Source organism: Monodelphis domestica, chromosome 1 (assembly GCF_027887165.1).
Source record: "Monodelphis domestica isolate mMonDom1 chromosome 1, mMonDom1.pri, whole genome shotgun sequence".
NCBI classification, from domain to species: Eukaryota; Metazoa; Chordata; class Mammalia; order Didelphimorphia; family Didelphidae; genus Monodelphis; species Monodelphis domestica.
Genome location: NC_077227.1, coordinates 467522413 through 467540829, shown reverse-complemented (window position 1 = coordinate 467540829; position 18417 = coordinate 467522413). Strand labels below are relative to the sequence as shown.

The 18417-nt window shown below is 37.7% G+C and overlaps 1 protein-coding gene and 1 long non-coding RNA gene across 5 annotated transcripts in view; one reads left to right on the top strand and one right to left on the bottom strand.

Moving 5' to 3' along the window:
* Nucleotides 1-10600, bottom strand: part of LOC103093009 (uncharacterized) — a 53382-nt gene extending 42782 nt beyond the window's left edge. Inside the window, exons 1-3 of the long non-coding RNA XR_458368.3 lie at nt 10388-10600; nt 9455-9664; nt 2489-2545 (exon numbers count right to left, since the gene is read on the bottom strand). This is a non-coding gene — a long non-coding RNA (uncharacterized LOC103093009). The remainder of the gene's footprint in view (nt 1-2488; nt 2546-9454; nt 9665-10387) is intronic.
* CCDC180 (coiled-coil domain containing 180) overlaps nt 9517-18417 on the top strand; it is a 113057-nt gene continuing 104156 nt past the window's right edge. For 3 of the 4 annotated variants that reach the window (XM_056812641.1, XM_016422885.2, XM_056812644.1), the window contains exons 1-5: nt 9517-9634; nt 10146-10262; nt 10550-10824; nt 12413-12577; nt 13661-13851. In XM_056812641.1, coding sequence (XP_056668619.1) covers nt 10238-10262; nt 10550-10824; nt 12413-12577; nt 13661-13851 — 656 coding nt within the window. In that variant the 5' untranslated portion in view covers nt 9517-9634; nt 10146-10237. Of the gene's footprint in view, nt 9635-10145; nt 10263-10549; nt 10850-12412; nt 12578-13660; nt 13852-18417 lie in introns of those variants that run through there. The other variant, XM_056812642.1, reaches the window with a different exon arrangement.

Genomic DNA, 18417 nt, shown 5'->3' with positions numbered 1-18417 from the left:
CACAACTCCACCAGCAATGAATTAATGTCCCTACTTTGCCACATCCCCTCCAGCATTCACTGCTTTCCTCTGCTGTCATGTTAGCCAATCTGCTAGGTGTGAGGTGATTCCTCAGAGTTGCTTTGATTTGCATTTCTCTGATTATAAGAGATTTAGAACACTTTTTCATGTGCTTATTAATAGTTTTGATTTCTTTATCTGAAAATTGCCTATTCATGTCCCTTGCCCATTTATCAATTGGAGAATGGCTTGATTTTTTGTACAATTGATTTAGCTCTTTGAAAATTTGAGTAATTAAACCTTTGTCAGAGGTTTTTATGAAGATTTTTTCCCAATTTGTTGTTTTCCTTCTGATTTTAGTTACATTGGTTTTGTTTGTACAAAAGCTTTTTAATTTGATGTAGTCGAAATTATTTATTTTACATTTTGTGACTCTTTCTATGTCTTGCTTGGTTTTAAAGTCTTTCCCTTCCCAAAGGTCTTTTATAGGTATTTCTAATAAAAATGTCTAAGGATCTCCTTTGAATATATCAACCAATCAATAAATAAGCATGTATTTGTTATATGCATTGCATTTGTGCTAGATTCTGAGAACATAAAGACAAAATGAAACCATGCCTTCCCTGAAGGAACTCACATTTTACTGGAGGAGGAAAATATATATACCAAAATAAGGAAATGCAAAATATAGACCAAATTGATACAAGGTGATGAGGAGGAGATGGTATGAGTGACCAGGAGCAGCAAGAAAAGTGATGCTTGAACATTGAAGGAGGGTAGGATTTTTAAGAAGTGAAAGTAAGGGAATTTTATTCTAGATATGAGTTACTATGTAAAAACACAAAGACAGGAAATGAATGTAGTAGCTTGTATAAGCTAGAGCAAGGCCAATTTGGCTGGATGGAAGCAAACAGGGGAAGTAATATGAAATAAGACTAGAAAAATAGGTTGGGATCAGATTGTAAACACCATTCAGTACCAAATAAAGACGATCATATTTGATCCTGAAGTTGGGGGGGTGGAGTCTTAAGAGCTTATTAAAAAGATAATGACATGTTCAGATATGTACTTTAGGAAAATCACTTTGGCATTAATGTGAATGCTTTATAATTTAGGTTTCCTTTTTGTATATTCTTCATTTTTTTACACACAAATTATTTCTGAGTGGAATTTTGTAGGTTGATTCATTTTTCCCCTTTCATAATAATTTTCATATTGTAAAAATTATTTTTAAAAAGCTGTACTTCACCAAAATAAAGTGTATCATTAACATTAGTTTGTAAATCATCTTTATATCCATTACCTGCCAGGCAAGGAAGATGGAATCCAGGAGAATCATGATAATGTATAAGAGAAGTACCTTGGGCAAACTGCAGAACATGAGTAGACATTCTGTAACTAGTTGTGGCTGACTAACTTTGTTCCCAGTAGAAGGCTCTTTGGATTGGCCATGTAGCAAGAACTGGGATGTCCTGAGTAACCTTTAGGTGTCTCTATACCACTTGAGTCTGAGGTTGTTTGGGTTTTTTTGGCTTATAGTTTCTGTAAAAGAAATAGTTTCTCCAACTTTTGAGTTTGAGAGAGTGAGCCATAGAAATCTATGAATTGGAATCTTGGTTGAGTTGTCTTAGCCAGTACAGTATCAACACCCCAAGGAGCAAGAAGCAATGTGCAGCAGCAGCTGCCGCCTATTGGATCCATGATAGAGAATTCTGAAATGAAGACTCATCCAGCAGTAATACAATCTTTGAAGAAGAACTTGGTGGGACTAATCCTGTGTAGAACTGAGCAAAATTTCAAGCTTACTCTGCCAGAGACTGAGGTAGTATAGGAGAGACTATGCCCTGGAGGTATTGAGAGAAATGCTTGTATGTTTGTTCTTACTATATCTTTGAATTAACTATCCCTTTCTAAAAGTTACCTGATGTTAAGTGATTAAATGGAACTAGGGTGCTTGGGTTATGTCCAGCCTACTATATGTCCACACATGTAAAGAGAGAGGACCATATAAAATAATAATGGTCCCAGTTATAATCATATATTCTAATATATATGGTCTAATGAGGAACTGAGTCTGGTGCTAGAAACTCTTCCAGCTGGTTGTCCAACAATAAACCTACCTAATGGCCTTGGTGCCAATCCACAGCTGCAATATTTTTTTTCCCCCCAGCCTGAGGAATTTCTCTCTGTGGATCATATTTGTTTCCAGGGTTTTTTTTTTAAACTAGCTTTGAAATTTGTGGACTTGTTTTTGTTTTTTTAATATATTTTGATAACTATACTTCAAATACAATTGGTTTCCTTTATAATCCAATGTAATTTTTTTGCATTTAAAATAATTATTCTGAGAAGGGATTTATAAGTTTCACCAGATTGTCAAAGAGCACAAAAAAGACTAAAACTCCTAGTCTAAGGAATAATGATGACACAAACTCATTCTCTCTCTTGAGGACATTCAAAGTTTCTCCTCCACCTCAGAATAAAATACCTTCTCCCAGGCTTACTCCAGCTGCCATCATTAATGTCCTCATCCAATGCAGGTGGCCTGTTTAATAAATAAAATGGCATAAGACTTAAAAGGTATCAGATAGGGAACAAAAGTTTAGATTTCAGCTGCTTAGGGAGAGACAAATTCCCTCTCTCTCTGTTTTTCTGTTCATCTCAATTTTCTCTCACAATCTCCTACTTCCCCTCCTTACCAAATGTAAGAAAAACAGGAAATAATTATCCAACATAGGTAATATATGTTTCTACAAGAATTGTCTAAATGCATTTCCCAGGGAGACATGATTCATATCTTTGGAAACTTGTCTTCCTGTCTTCAAGGAAGACTTTGATTTCTGGGAGAGGAGAAGGGGCCATTCTATTCTTTTTTTAGAGGGGATACCAGACTCTCTTTGAACTACTAAATATTTTTGGTCTGGGGTGCAGTCTTTTGGTTTAAACTGCTTTTCTGGTTGCTACCCCTTAAAGGGGGGTGGTACCCTAAATTTACACCCTTTAATTTGACTTCTCATCAAATGTTAGTTACACAAAAAGCCATTATAAATGCTAACTAGTGAATAAGCCCATTTATCCACGCAAAAAGTGAACAGAAATTGGAGAAGTTATCCAAATGAAAATATGCAAAAAAAGATAGAGTGAATGAGCACCTCCCCTCCCTTCCTTTTTTTCCTTTCCCTATCTTTCCCTCCTTTTTCCTTACATCATTTCTGGCAACCCAGATGAGACTTGAACCTACCTGCCTACCTGCCTGCCTGCTTGCTTCCCTGCCTTACTACCTACTGGTAAGCTTTACACTCCCTGTCCCAACCTCAGCCCAGTGGGGGCCAGCCCAGGAGCCTTAGTTTACAACTTAACCCTCCTCACCCCCACCGGGCTAAAAACCAGCAGGGGTCTGAATGCACACCCCACACAGATAAACACTGGAATCCTGAGAAATTGCTAAAATTATGAACAGTCTACCTCTGTGATTTATTGTTTGCTTGCTCTGCAGAATATCAGTATGGACACATATGTATACTTTGTTCAAAACTACCAATCCCCTCCTCTGGTGCATTTTCCTGTCCCTCATAAAAACCACCTTAGCCCCTTTGTTTGAGGTGACTCCCCTCTGGAGCCAGTCTGATATTCTGTTATCTACCCCTGGGGGTGTGAACTGGTAAGGATATAGGTTGGAAACCCTATGAAGCATGTGAAGAGGGGCTTTGAAGATTTACCCCCTTCAGCCTTCTCTCCTTAGCTATGGCTGCTCTCCCAGGTGTGCTCTTGTTCCTTTTGTCCCCCCTCCACTACTAGAGACTTAAATGTTTCTTCTTAAGATGTCTCTCCCCCTTGAAGCTGTTCACTCACACTTGATTCAAATTTGGGGGAAGGATAACTACTTTAATGTCAATTAACTCAATCAGGGTAATACAAAGGAATGGCTGACAGCCTGAGCCCCCTGAGAGATAGTCAGGTTGACTGACCCTGGGTTTGGCCCCTTGGCCACTGTTCAGACCCAGGGCAACAGGAGCTGAGGTAAAGTCTGATAGGATTCAAAAATGTCTTTCTCAGGTCCCTCTTCAGTAGTCTTTTCAATCAGGAAATGTTGGGGCGGGGGGGGGGGGGGGGGGGGGGAAGATTTCCAGTCACAAGCAGGAAAAAGGTGGGTAACCCTCAGGAGAAAATCTTAACCAGCCCTCTCTCTGCAGCTTCTCAAAACTGAGAACCCAACTGCTGCTTCAGAAGGAACCTTCAGGCTCCTTAAGATTCCAGCCTCCTGGGGCCCATCCCTCAATGAGGAGAAAACTCTTCCTTTAGTGTCAGCTCCTGTCACATTAGTCACAGTCTCATCTCTTTATGTTCTTAATTGGATACTCACAAAAAGAAAAATGGGGAAGTTGAAAGGTTGAACTTCCCACATTCAAAAATCCTCAATTGAGGACAAAAGCAAATGTTTGTTCAATGATTTTTCCTCTTTCTTCCTTTGAATAGGCTCCCAAGGGAGTGAAAAAGAGAAAACTTAGAGCAGAAAAAGGAAGATTTTACTTCACAGTTTGATTCAATTTCTACTTAAGATTTAATTTTAAAGATTGATATATGCAACTTTGGAGGATTGCTAATGACTTTGATATGATACAATGTAATTTCATTTATTATGGTAATTGTCAGTTAAATGTGAAATGTTAGTTGGATTTTATTGAGCACAAATGAACGCATTTATTGAACACATAATAGTTTCAGTGAATTTGAGAGCTGTTTGAATGTGATTAATAGCCCACCTGAAACAGAGAGGGAATGTTTATTCTATAAGGGCAAAAATTGTACTGGCTACTTTGTATAGTATAAGATGTAAAAGTCATTCAGAAAACGTTGTAATGTCATTGAGGAGAACTTATTCTAGGATTTTAACTTGGGATATTTTACGTGAGATGTTATTTAATGTATGTGCTGTCAGAACTAGCAACAAGTGATCATATGACACACAGGAAGTTTTAAAAGTGGTTAATCTGTGTATGTGAATTAATATAGGTACTAAGAATTTGGTATATTGCAAAAGAAGGAATTTCTAAACAGTGTTACATTTGAGTAAAGCTATATGAATTGTTTTTTAAAATGTGTACAGTATATTAGAAGGAATTTGTGATCTAGAGATTTAACGTATTCAGACACAATTTGTTGGAAAGTAATGATGAGTGATTACAAAATATGTATGCATTTGTACTGTAAAGAGGATTAAGTTTTCATTTGAATAGGTTAAGGATATATGACATGCAAGCTGCAAGCTGTATGTACTTAACAAAGTAAAATTGACCAGCCCTGAAACCAAATAGGGTTTGACATGAGAATTACATGCAATTAAATATAGTATCTTTTCTCTATTTGCAATAATGGTAAAGGAGGAGAAACTAGCATAGAAGTAATGGAGAAGGAAATAATAGGTGTGAATTCTAGTGCAGAACAGACACAACGAATGGTAAATCAGAATAATATGTAGCAATGTTTTGAGGTGAAAGAAACAAAACTGGAGGTTTTATTCTGCTTTAAACAGAGGTGTGAAAGGAGTAATAGTAAATGCTTTGAACTTCAGTTCCTTTAAATACTGGAAGTTTGCTAAAGTTATTTGGAAGTTGTGGAGTTCAAATTAAAATCCATTGAGAAGAGGGCAGCTGGGTGGCTCAGTGGATTGAGAGCCAGGCCTAGAGATGGGAGGTCCTAGGTTCAAATCTGACCTCAGACACTTCCCAGCTGTGTGACAAGTCACTTAACCCCCATTGCCTACCCCTTACCATTCTTCTGCCTTGGAACCAATAAGGAAGGTAAGGATTTAACAAACAAATAAATAAAACAAAATCCACTGAGAGTAATTTATTATCAAGGTTTTGATATATGCAAAATTTTAAATTGTAGTGCTCTCACTTGTTAAAGGGGAATGAAAGACAAGGTTGTTAAGTAATAAAAACCTAAATCAAGCCAGGCACCCTTGGGATAAATTGCTCACAAGCTAACCCCTTCCTCACACACAGGAAAGAGCTATTAGTGCTTATTATTGTTCTACATTGATACTTAGGCACTGAAATAGCAACCCAGTGCATAAGTATGACCACAAAAAGTTGACAACCACTGTGTGATAAAACTTAAAGGTGGGTATACTTTAATTATACACTTCAGAGGATTTAAGAAAATATTTAAGCAAGTAAAAGTTGCCAGCTCTGTCAAACAGAACAGCTTGTTTGAAGCTATGGAATCTTAAATGCAAACATTCCATGTCCAGAATGATAAAATGTGTTCAGTAATATACATAATTGATGTTACCTCACACGAACTTTGGGAATATAACACGAGAACCCCCCAGATGTTAGTTGACAGTTTGATTAAATATTGATCTGTATAAAGATATATGTTGCAAATGGTAGCCAAGGAGAAGGCAGAACTTTAAAAATGGCATATGTGTGGAAAATGCTTGCTCAGAATTTTCTGACTGTAAATTTATAACTGATGAGCAGTATGCTAAAGATACAATGTTTCAGTGATGTAATCCTTTAAATCAGGATTTTTTGGAGTTATTGATTAGCACTTGCAGGGCTACCAAATGGAATGTTTATTTTTATAATGGTAAAAGCAAATCAGAGACGGTGAAGATGTATGTTGTGTTTGAATATGGAAGAAAGAGGGACTTTGATATAAAGTCCATAAAGCTTGAATATGCAGATTTGTGAAGGGAATCTATGTGTGAAAAGAACAAAAATTGCAGATTTCAAATGAAACAGAAAGGTGATTAAAACATATGGAAACAATTCCTATGAAAATTCAGAATTTTAGGATTTAACCTGCACAAAATTACCACACAAAAACTATGACATCATGTAAACTAATCTGTGAAATTGCAAGTGCTGATTCGATTTTACTTTCCCAACTGGGAATTTATGTAGCACCACACAAGCATTAGTGGTGAAACTGCAGATCCCAAACTGTTAATTCAGAATTCAGGAGAGGTTCAGGTTACAATAGCGATTGCATTAACTACTTAGATAACTATGTGAAGGTAACAGAAAAGAAGGTTTCATGGTTAAACATTTAGGAAAAACTTTATGGGAGAAGGGAAGTCATATATTTGAGAAATGTAGCCTTTATTAAAGATTTATTAAAAATGTCACATCATTATAATTACTTTGTCTTACTTTCCTATTCCCCCCTTTTAGTTTCTGACCTCTACCTCCCCCAATTTGCCCTCTTTTCTATCTTTTCTATCCCCTGTCCCTCCTATTTTCCTGTATGGTAAGATAGATTTCTATATCCAATTTATTGTGTATGTTCTTCCCCCATTGAGCCAATTCTGATAAGAGTAGGGTTCACACACTCTCCTTCCCATATTCCCATTTTCCCCTCTCCTGTGAATGCCCTTTTATGACTTTTTTTAAGGGCAATAATTTCCCTCCTCTTTCACTTTCTCATGCCTTAATTTAATTTAATTTTTTTTATATCGTACCACCATATTCAACTCATCCTCATCCTCGGGGATACCAGAGACTTTTTTACCAAGTCTGTTCCACTACATTGTAGAATGAAAACAAGAGTAGGACAGCTAAGGTTCTGTCCCCAGGCACCAGATTTTAGGGGACACTGATACAACTTACATTCTAGAAGCATAGAAATGTTTGAGTTTTGTACCTAGTTTAATGGAATATTTAGTTAAAATAGGAAGCTACCAAATGCAGATGGCTGAATTCCAGCTATGCTCTTTCCTGGGCGTCTTGGCTTTGCTATATCACTACAAAGTGGCACAGGATCTCCCTAGTAAAAGTTATAAACATTGCTTATAGCTCTGCTTCACCGTGCTTTTTGAGAGGTCTCATGATGCCCCTGATCCATTGGGGCTTACTTCTTTCCCCATTAAAGACTCAGTGTGAGGCCCACTGAGGAAAGCAGCCATGCTTTCCTGAGACTGCTGGCAAGGCCCCAATCTCTCACACAAAGGCACTGCTGCTCTTGGCCAAAGGTCATTAAACCCTGAGTCCCCCCTCCCTCTGAAGAGCAAAGATAACATCACAACTGAAAGTACCAAGCCTGCCTTTCCCTAAGAACAGATTAGCAATCACTGTTTCTCAGCTTGCTTCTGTCTATAATAAGCAACCCTGATAACGTTCATGTTTGAAGCCATTTTCTTAAACATTATCCTGTGGGAAAGTAACACCCCCCACAAGAATGTGGTCATGCTTGGAATTCTACTTCCTCTAAAAGTCTTTCTCTTTGTCATAATAAACAAAGCTCCCAGCTCCCAGTCTTGGTGCCAGTGATTGATTCTGTGACTCTTCCTCTGGGTCCTTTTCAGGATTGCTGACCACAATCTTTCCTGTCCTTCTTTCTTCTTATCTCACTCTTTGGAGTCAGGAAGAACTGAATTCAAATCCAGCCTCAGATACTTACTGGATGTGTGACCCTGGGCAAGTCATTTAACTTTGCCTCAGTTTCTTCATTTATAAAATGACCTAGAGAAGGAAACCAAGTCTCTCCTGTATCTTTGCCAAGAAAACCCTAAATGGGGTTATAAAGAGTCAGGCATGATTGAAACAACTGAACCACCACAATAAAACATCACAACCATTGAAGAACCTTTGCTCATGGTCTCTTTTCTTCACCTCTTCTGTCCTCAATCATTTTTCTTTTGCGTTCCTTTCCTACATTCCTTCCCTCATCCAAACCCCTTGCTTCTTATCCCTCATTGATTTTTGTCCTGCTTGCATCCTTGGATATCAAGGATAGATAGAAGATTCCCACAATTTGGCTGCATTTGTCAGCCCTTCTCTTTTTCCTCCCCTCTTCCCTCTACCTTCCTCCCATCATGTCTGTTACAATAGGTGTTTCCAGTAGAAATGGAATCTGTTAGGTTAACTTCACTAGTTGTCCTATTCCATTGCCCTATTATGATTTGGGAGATAGAGATTCAGAATAGTGAGATGAATGGGGGTCACCCATATAATAGAAAATGATAGAAAATGCAAACACCCTCACCTGGCATTTAAGGCCTTCTACAATCTGGTCATATCCTACATTTCTCATTTATTTTATAATCTTTACACACTATGTTATAACCAAATTGGTCTACAAGTTGCTTTCTGAGTTTGATCTATTTATTACCTTCTACTTCTATTAATTTGTACAGATTGTTGTCCATGCCTGGAATATGCCCTTTCATTCATCATTTTACTAGGTTCCCACCAGAAGGCTCTTTTAAAATCTTTTTGCTTCAAGGTTCATATAAGGCGTTACCTCTTCCACAAAACTTTTCCCCAGTATGCCTCCTCCTATCCAAAAGCATGCAGTATTCTTTCTTGTTCTGTTTTGCCCCTGCTACATTTTACCTTTTATCACTTTTATTTGAATAAACACATGCCATATCCCACCCCAAATAGACTATAAGTTCTTTGAGGCCAGAATTGTGTCATTTATTTTTTGTGTCTACACCACCTACCATGACCTTTGCATGCAAGGATCCATTATCTCACCATTGTGGACATGCTGTCTTCTGATGCATATCAGTCTCTCTATGACATGATAGAATGTCTTTGAGAACTTCTGTGGCTTACTGTCAGTCTGGGAATAAGTTTCCTCAATCTTTGTAGGGCTTTGATCTTCAGGCAACAGACACACAGTATGTAAGATAATTGAGGGTAGGCAGTGTCTAGAGGAAAGATTAATTAGGGGTGGGGTTACTTTAACAGAGAATAAATTTGGGAAAGAAGGAGAATGAAGTTGAAGGCGAACTGATTAATTTGGGAGAGAAAAATAAATGTCAAGGGAGACAGGATAAATTCTGGAGAGGCAATAGATGGACAAGGAAATGAATGGGAAAAAGAAGGAAGGATAAATTGGAGGGGAAGGATATATGGGAGAGAATGTATTCTGGTAGGGGAAGGAATTGAAGGATATATAAAGAAAAAGAACATTGATAAAAAATTTTCCAAAATGTTAAGAAAGCTAAGCAATAAGAATTCTTCAATGAAGTAGAGCCTCACAGTAATGACACAAATAACAATGAAAATTATATTAACTTTTTGTTTAACTTTGTGTTCCTTTTCTTTTTTAAAGGTGTTTTTATTGATATATCCTGCTTCTTACATCATCATGCTTTCCCCAAATATTCCTCCCTCATTTTCTTTCAGATAGCCATCTCACAGAACAATTTATTTTAGAGAGGGTGGAAAAATCATCACAATTGAAAGAGTTGGAAAAAAGGTGCAATGTGTTGACACTTATGGACATTCCACCTCCACGAAAGGGTAGGTTGAGAATGTCTTCCTATATCTTTTCAGCCAAGTTTTGCTTGATCTTATTTTATTTTAATTTAATTTTATATTTTATTACCCTTTTGACTTTTTAATGTGTAGTTGTCCTTTCCACTTACATTGTTGTAGTTACTATGTAGCTATATTATCTTCCTGACGGGTTATTTCGTTCTTCTTTTCATGGAATTTTAGTCTTTTAAATAAGTCATGTGTTAAATATAAAAAAGGAGTAGAAGTACTGGGTAAAGGTGCTGTGTAAGCGGAGTCCCTCTCTTCAATAGGCTGCCACCAGGGGGCGGACAAGACACCATCTCAGAGACGCTTCCCTTGTCGTTATGGACAACAACCCAACAGCAGAGGCTATGAAACAAAGGACTTCGAGAAGTCAGGCGATAAAGCTAGAGTGGACGTTACCATGGTGAGGACACGCGGCCCCGCACTGGGACCCCCTGTCCCGAGCCCGCGAACCTCAATAGGCTTCTGTTTCTCCAGTATCTCCTTGGCTCCAGTGCCTATCGGACCCAACCATAGAAACAGAAGCTGCTTCGAACCTGAGGTGCGTCAGAGCGGGAAACTGAAGGGTATGAAGAGTTTGCTTGGGGATGAATCCTTTCCCATTCATTTTTTCTTTTTTCTTCATTTTTGCTTCAATTCATTCTTCTTCCTCAAATTATCCTTCCTTTCCCTTGTTTCTTCTCCCATTCATCTGCCTCTCTTTTTCTCCTCTAAGTTAGCCATCTCCCCCTTGATTTTTCTTTTCTAAATGTATCCTTCCTCATTCATCAACCCCCTCCAAAATTCATTATTCTTCCCCCAAGATCATGAAGCCTTTCCTCCCCAAAGATCATCCTCCTTTCCCTACAGATTTCTTCTTCCTCTTCTCAAAATCACCGGCCTTTTCCCCAAATTCATGCTTTCTCCAGTACATTACTTTCCCTTAGGTTCTTCTTTAGGAAATCTGACATCTGCTAAACCTGTCCCCATTCCTTTGACCTTTAAATAGCCCATTAAGGTAGCCACTTATCTAATTCTCTTCCCTTCTAATTCCCCCATCAAGCCGGAAGATAATCTCTCTGCACCATTCCCTCCTCCCATACACATAATATAAGCGTATGTATCCTCAAATACTAGCCTCTCTGCCTTGGCTTCTCCCAAGTACCACTTCTTCCTAATCTCAAAGTTTCCCTTCTTTATCTCCTCTTCCTGAGATCCCAAGTGATCAGTGTCCTAAAGAGACAGACTGCCCTTCAGATCCCAGTGGCCCTGAATTCAGTACAATTCAGTAAACTTTTCTTCTATTTTGTACTGTGTACAAAGCACAGTTTTAGATGTTAGAGACAAAGCTCAAGTAGCCTTTGATTCCTATCTTCCCAGAGTTCATAGTCTAGAGGGAGATGTGACTCAAACACACGTAAAATATGCAACATTATCTAAGGACTTTAGACAAGAGACCGTCATGAAACAGAGCAGTTAGTAGTAATTTGGATGGATATATGACTGACTTCCCATTCCTCTTACCCAAAGTTAGGGTCTGGGGCCAGATACACTGTATTGCTTATGACATTGTCATTTAACTTTACACTCAGAGAGATAAGAACAGTATTTTCATCTGATTTATGAATCCCCTTGAAGTTATGGAGACTGTACCTTATTCATCTTCATATCACCCACAGCACAAAAAGAAGGAAAATAGTATTTAGATTCCCCACTCCATCCTCACTCTTTCCCTCATTTTGGCTTTCTCTTATGCACTTAGTAATAAAGGAGGCAACAAGATTCTGCTCCCTGTGACTGTTCATTTTTCATTTTCAACTGTTTTTTTTTTTACTCCCTCATTCAAAAAAATAAATCTCTATTGCCTATCTCTCTTTCTCATCCTTGTCTGCTCTCCCCCTCACCATGGGCTTTATTGGTACTGTATTCCTGGATGGAGAGTATATCTGGATTCATGTTTAGGGAGGAAAAGAAAGGGAGGAGAGGGAAGTTTTGTGATTCTGTTAGCTTCAGGCAAGGTGATAAAGGGAATGAGTAAAAATCTATGATTTTATTATCTGATAAGGCTTTTGTTTCTATAACTGTGCCTCCTTGTTGACTTTGAATATTCCTTTTATTTTCTAATATCTTTTGGACCCCTATCAACAAAGACTTGGGAAAGAACTTCAAACACAATTTATTCTTTGGGAAGAAAAAGACCATTACCTAGAATTCTTCCTCCAAGGAACCGAATTTCTACTGAGGACATTTCCTTGGGGAAGAAGATGAGGACAGTTAGAAGTGGAAAAGTTTACCGACAGATCTTTGATGATGAGGTATGCTCTCCTCTCCTCACCACACTTCCCTCCAGCCCTACCCCAATTAATGCATGTAGTAGAACTGACAAATCAATGAATGCCAGGATGATATTTTAATAGATCCATGATCTCAATTGTATAGGTATTTGTTCCACTAGTATGAACTGCCTTCTAGTCTCCTTGTTCTCTATATTTCTTATTATGTTTTTCCTCAAATCTTTTAACGATTTGGAGTTCTTACCCTTTTTGTGTGTGTGTCATGGACCCCTTTGACAATCCAAAAAAACAAAGATGATAACCCATGGATCCTTTTTCAGAATAATATTTAATTTCCTACACTCACAACTGAATGAAATGCAAGTGGAAGTTAGTGCAAATAAAGGTGTTATTTTTTTCTCATCTAAGTTAGCAGACCTTTTAAATTTTATCCAAAGACCCTCCCAAAGGGCCTGTGAACCCCAAGTTAAGAACCCCCGATAGAGAGGATTTGTCCAAAATGTTGAAGATGATCTTCTGATTTTCATAATATATATGGGACACCAGTAAACTACAAAGACTATCCATCTGCCATCTCACGTTTTCCACACGAAGTTAGTTCTTTTCTGATTATATATGGCCTTAATAATGCTTTTCCTTTACATCACTTCTTGTATGCAGTTCACTTGTAGTAATTGCTGCAGTCTTCTCATATCTACCATGGATCTTTCCAGTTTCCATTGGGTTATATGGAATTTTGGTCTCTGGATATTATGCAGTTTGTCTTATGCTTTGTATCTATGTAGTCTTATTGGTGTTATGTTGGCATGGTATAGTAGTAGTTCAAAAGAAAATGATTTTATGTTCTTGATTAATATTGAAGTGTATTAATATGGAAAGTCAGAAAGCTGCTTTTCAGGATTTAACTTGCTTATATGAAAGGAACTTCTTTCTCATTTAGATTTCCCAAATAATTTTAACATATAGATGTATATTTTTCAAAAATAGGGTAGAGAATTGTGACTTCTCTTGACCTCAATTTTTCCCAAATGGATTTTAAAAAATCATGCCCTTAAAATCATGAAGATTTTACATTTCTAACGTATTGATTCTATTATGGAATAGGTCCAGCTCGTCCGTTCCTTGGCAGAGAGTCGAAAAAAGGCATCAGAGCATCCTGGGTCTTTGAAGTCTGGAAAGATCCCCACAATCAGGGACACTGAAATACATCCAGGTCAACTCTTATCTCCTCGGCAAAAAATGTGGGCTCACAGTATGCCGAATGACACAAACACAGAAAATCCTGTTTTGTTCAGGTACAATGGGAATACTGTCTTGTCAGATTTTCTATTTTTACTTTCTTACTACTTACCAAACACATATATTGATGATGATCATTACATCAGGCATTTATAAAATTTTTTGTATTAACTTACTGAATGTGTGTTAGATTAGTTAAATTATAGACACAAATGCAAACAAATTTTTAGAATTTCAGGAGTTAAGTTGCAATTGAGGCTAATAGTCAAGTTGAGTTGGCAAAATATTTGTTAAGCACCTAATAGCATAAGACTCCATGCTCTTTGGATACAAAGAAAGGTAAAAGATGATCCCTGCTCACAAGGAGCTCACAGTCTAATTGGGGTGACAACATGCAAAGACTATGTATAAACAAATTATATACAGGATATATTGGAGATGATCTACAGTAGGAAAGTAGTAAAAAGAATATTGGAGTAGGTAAGCAGCAAAAGGTTTGGATCTGAGGGGGCAGCTGGGTAGCTCAGTGGATTGAGAGCCAGGCCTGGAGACAGAGGTCCTAGGTTCAAATCTGACCTCAGCCACTTCCTAGCTATGTGACCCTGGGCAAGTCACTTGACCCCCATTGCCTAGCCCTTACCACTCTTCTACCTTGGAGCCAATACACAGTACTGACTCTAAGACAGAAGGTAAGGGTTTAAAAAAAAAAAAGGCATGGATCTGAGTGGTAACTTTTTTACTTAGTAGGCAAATGCTCTTAGAAAAATCTCTACTTCTCTAAGCCTCAATTTTCTCATCTATAAAAAGCTTAAAGCTCTCTCTTTAGCTATGCCTATGTTTGTGATATTGTTAGGATAATTGTCCATTCAGAGTTATAGTCCTAAATTTCCATCAGTGAAGCTCCTTTTAAACATTTAGAAAACTTTTTTTCATTCATTATTTTCTGATTACGTTAATTTTTTTAACATTAATGAAAAACAAATTTTAATTCCAAATTCTCCCCCTTCCCTCATGCTTGGTGAGCAATATTACATTGTCTATGTATGTGAGGTCACACAATATGTTTCTATAGTAGCCATGTTGAAAAAGAAACACACACATCTAAAACAAGAAAAATAAAGTGAAAAAAGTATGCTTCAATCTAGATTCTGATTTCATTAGTTCTCAGTTTTCTCTTTAGAGGTGTTTAGCATTTTTCATCATGAGACCTTAGGGGAGTTATCTTGGATTATCATTTTGGTCAGAGTAGCTAAGAATTTCAGAGTTGATCATCTTTATATATTGTTACTATGTCCAAGGTTCTCCTTATTCTGATCATTTAATTTTGCATCATTTAAGACTAAGTTTTTAATGAAGTTCCTTTTATCAGCCCTAGTTAGATAACACATGAATTCAGGGCAAAAAACACTTAATAAGACAAAATGAGAAGATAAAAATGAGAAATGATCTCTATTTCTAAATAAAAATGGTACTTCCTTTATATATATATGTACACATATGTACATATATATATATACACACACGCGTGTACGTATGAAGTACAATATCCCACAAATTCACAAACTGCTATGGGCATAAAGAACTCTTCTGGAAAGCACATCATCTGGGCATTGTATCCTAACTGGCATACCTTTCATAACTATCACTAAGTCTTTCAGCAACCAGCCAAGCTTTCATTACTACCTCACTCCACTTCCAAAAATTGCCACTTGCTTCTTTGTAGAGTAGCTGCTGTCCACTGCCATGGAGCTTCTCTGCTGAGCTGCTATTCTCGTTTGTGGGAGCCATTTCCAACACTTAAGGGAATGAATGCTCCTTTGTGAGGCTGTTTATGCTGGAGGGCTCTTTAATCTATGTTTTTGTCAGGCCCATAGCTGCACCAAGCTAGCATAGCAGAGTCTTTCAGATGACAACCTTTCATATGGGAATTCTCAAGGTCTACTCAATATTTATACCAGGGCAAGAAAATTCTTTTCAGTTCACTTCTTGGCAGCTAGAGACTGTTCTGAAAACTACCCTTCAGTGTCTCAGAGTATTTAGCAATGCTAGAGCTAGTGGATTTTGCTTTTTATTCCTTCAGTTATATCCAGGTTGTTGTCTTCCTTAAAAATAACTCATATTTATATAGCACTTTATGTTTTATAAGTATTTTCCTTACTACAACTTTAGAAATAATTAGTAAGACTATTATTATCCTTGTAGGAGCTAGGTGGCACAGGGGATAGAGTGTTGGGCCTAGAGTGAAGAAGAATCATCTTCCTGAGTTCAAATATGGCCTCAGACATTTTACTAGCTGTGTGATCCTGGGCAAGTCACTTAACTCTATTTGTCTTAGTTTCTTTATCTGTAAAACAAGCTGGAGAAGGAAATGGCAAACAACTCCAGTATTTTTGCCAAGAAAACCCCAAATGGGGTCATGAAGAGTTGAACACTACCGAAAAATGGATGAAAATTATTATCTCTCAGTGTCACACAGCTAGTAAATTTCAGGGCCAGGATTGGATTTTATATGTCTCCTGACTCCAAGTCTAGCACTCTTTTTACTACACCAGGACACCTACCTCACAAAGTGGTTGGTTTTGTTTTAGTCCAGATCTACATTTTATTCATGTAGGAGACTGCTAGCATGGAAACTATTTCCACAGGTTTAGATCAATAACTCATCTATAACTATTAATTATAGAGTATTACCTGGGGCCACTAAGACTTGCCTAGGATTACCTAGCAAATATGGGTCAGAGGCAGACCCTGAGTCAAGGATGGACCTCTATTTACTACCTAATGCTGCATCTTGCCTCCTAGGCTTATTTAGAATCAAATAAATTAAATTAATTATCAATTATCATAAACTCCCATCCTAAGAATTCCATTTGAAATCAGCCTAATTGGTGAATGAATTCCTTTCCATCAGATTCTGATTTAGGTTATTAACTAAGCCAGTGGTGGTGAACCTATGGAACATGTGCCAAAAAGGGCACAAAGAGCCTTCTCTAGGGCATACCTGTGGTTGCCCTCCAGAGTTCATTACTAGAAAGCCAGAGGGTCTCAAGGCAGAGCTTTGCCCCTCCCCCTCTCCATGTGCCCAAGGACATTCTTCATATCACCCACCCCTCTGCCCAGCTGCCCAGTGGGAGCACTTCTTCCCTCCCCTGTAAGGGGGAAGGGGGGAAAGGGAGATATGACACTTGGCCTTTGGGAGGGAGCAGGCACAGTACTCCATCTCAAATTTACCATCACTGACCTAAGCTAATGCCATTTCAAAGTGCTCCACATTAGCCATATTCAGTAGTAAAACTCCCTGAACTATCCTATGTCTTTCCAAAGTTACCCTGATGCTACTTTTAATGGATAGATAAAATATTTTATTTTGATTACTATTGTGTGAAATTAACACATGCACATTAAGATAGGATGCAGGGTGACTACAGTTTCTGACTTCTGGAATTTTTTACCCTTTGACCTGGCAGCATAGTGTGATTACATGCCTGGATATCAGAACATATGACCCAGACTGTCCAATTAAAAGCCAACTAGGTGTAACATCATGGGCACTATGAGGTCTAGGACAAGTGGGAACTCGGGCTCTTTGGCTTCGGTCCCTTCTTGAACTAAAGCCTGATTTGTGGATGGCCTTAATTTGTCCATATGATTATCTGGACCCGATGAAGCAGCAGCAACACAGCCAAAGACTTTGGATAGTTAAGCTAGTAATACCTTCTTCTTTCTCTCTTTTTCTCTTTACTAATAAATACTTATAAATTTAGTCTCCAAGATTAACTTTTATTATACTTTGTACCAGGCCCTGTGCAAAGTACTGGAGATAAAGATAAAGAGCAACCTTTACCCTTACAGAACTTGTATTGAAATAGGGAAGAGAACATATAAAGGGGAGTCTGAAAGGGAGCAGTGCTACATGTGCTCTGGCATGGTAGGGAGCTGGTGACCAGGAAATGAGATTGACACTGAAGGTTAAGAGGGAGGAGTCCTTCCTAATAGGAAGACAGTAGGGATAAAGGCAGTAGTGGAAGTGATATGATCTAATAGCAGAACACTGATCTAATTAATTGAATATACTTATTGGGATGGGTGCTACAACAGCCCTCTGCTGGGTTACAATCTTAAAAGTTTGCAAAAATATATATATTTTTTATTTTTAAAATGAATTTATTTAGAATATTTTTCCATGGTTACATGATTAATGTTCTTTCTCTCCTCCCTTCCCTCCCTCCTTCCCAAATTGATGAGAAATTCCACTGGGTTATACATGTATCATTGTTCAAAACCTATTTCCAATATTATTCATATTTGCAATAAAGTGATCATTTAAAGTCAACATCCCCAATCATATCCCCTTTGAACCATGTGATCAATCATATATTTTTCTTTTGCATTGCTACTCTTACAGTTCTTTCTCTGGATGTGGATAATGTTCTTTCTCATAAGTCCCTCAAAACTGCTGCTAGTAGAGAAGTCCATTACATTCAATTGTGCCACAGTGTATCAGTCTTTGTGTACAATATTCTCCTGGTTCTGCTCCTTTTGCTTTGCATAAGTTCCTGGACATCTTTCCATTTCATATAGAAATACTTCAGTTCATCATTCCTCATAGCACAATAGTATTC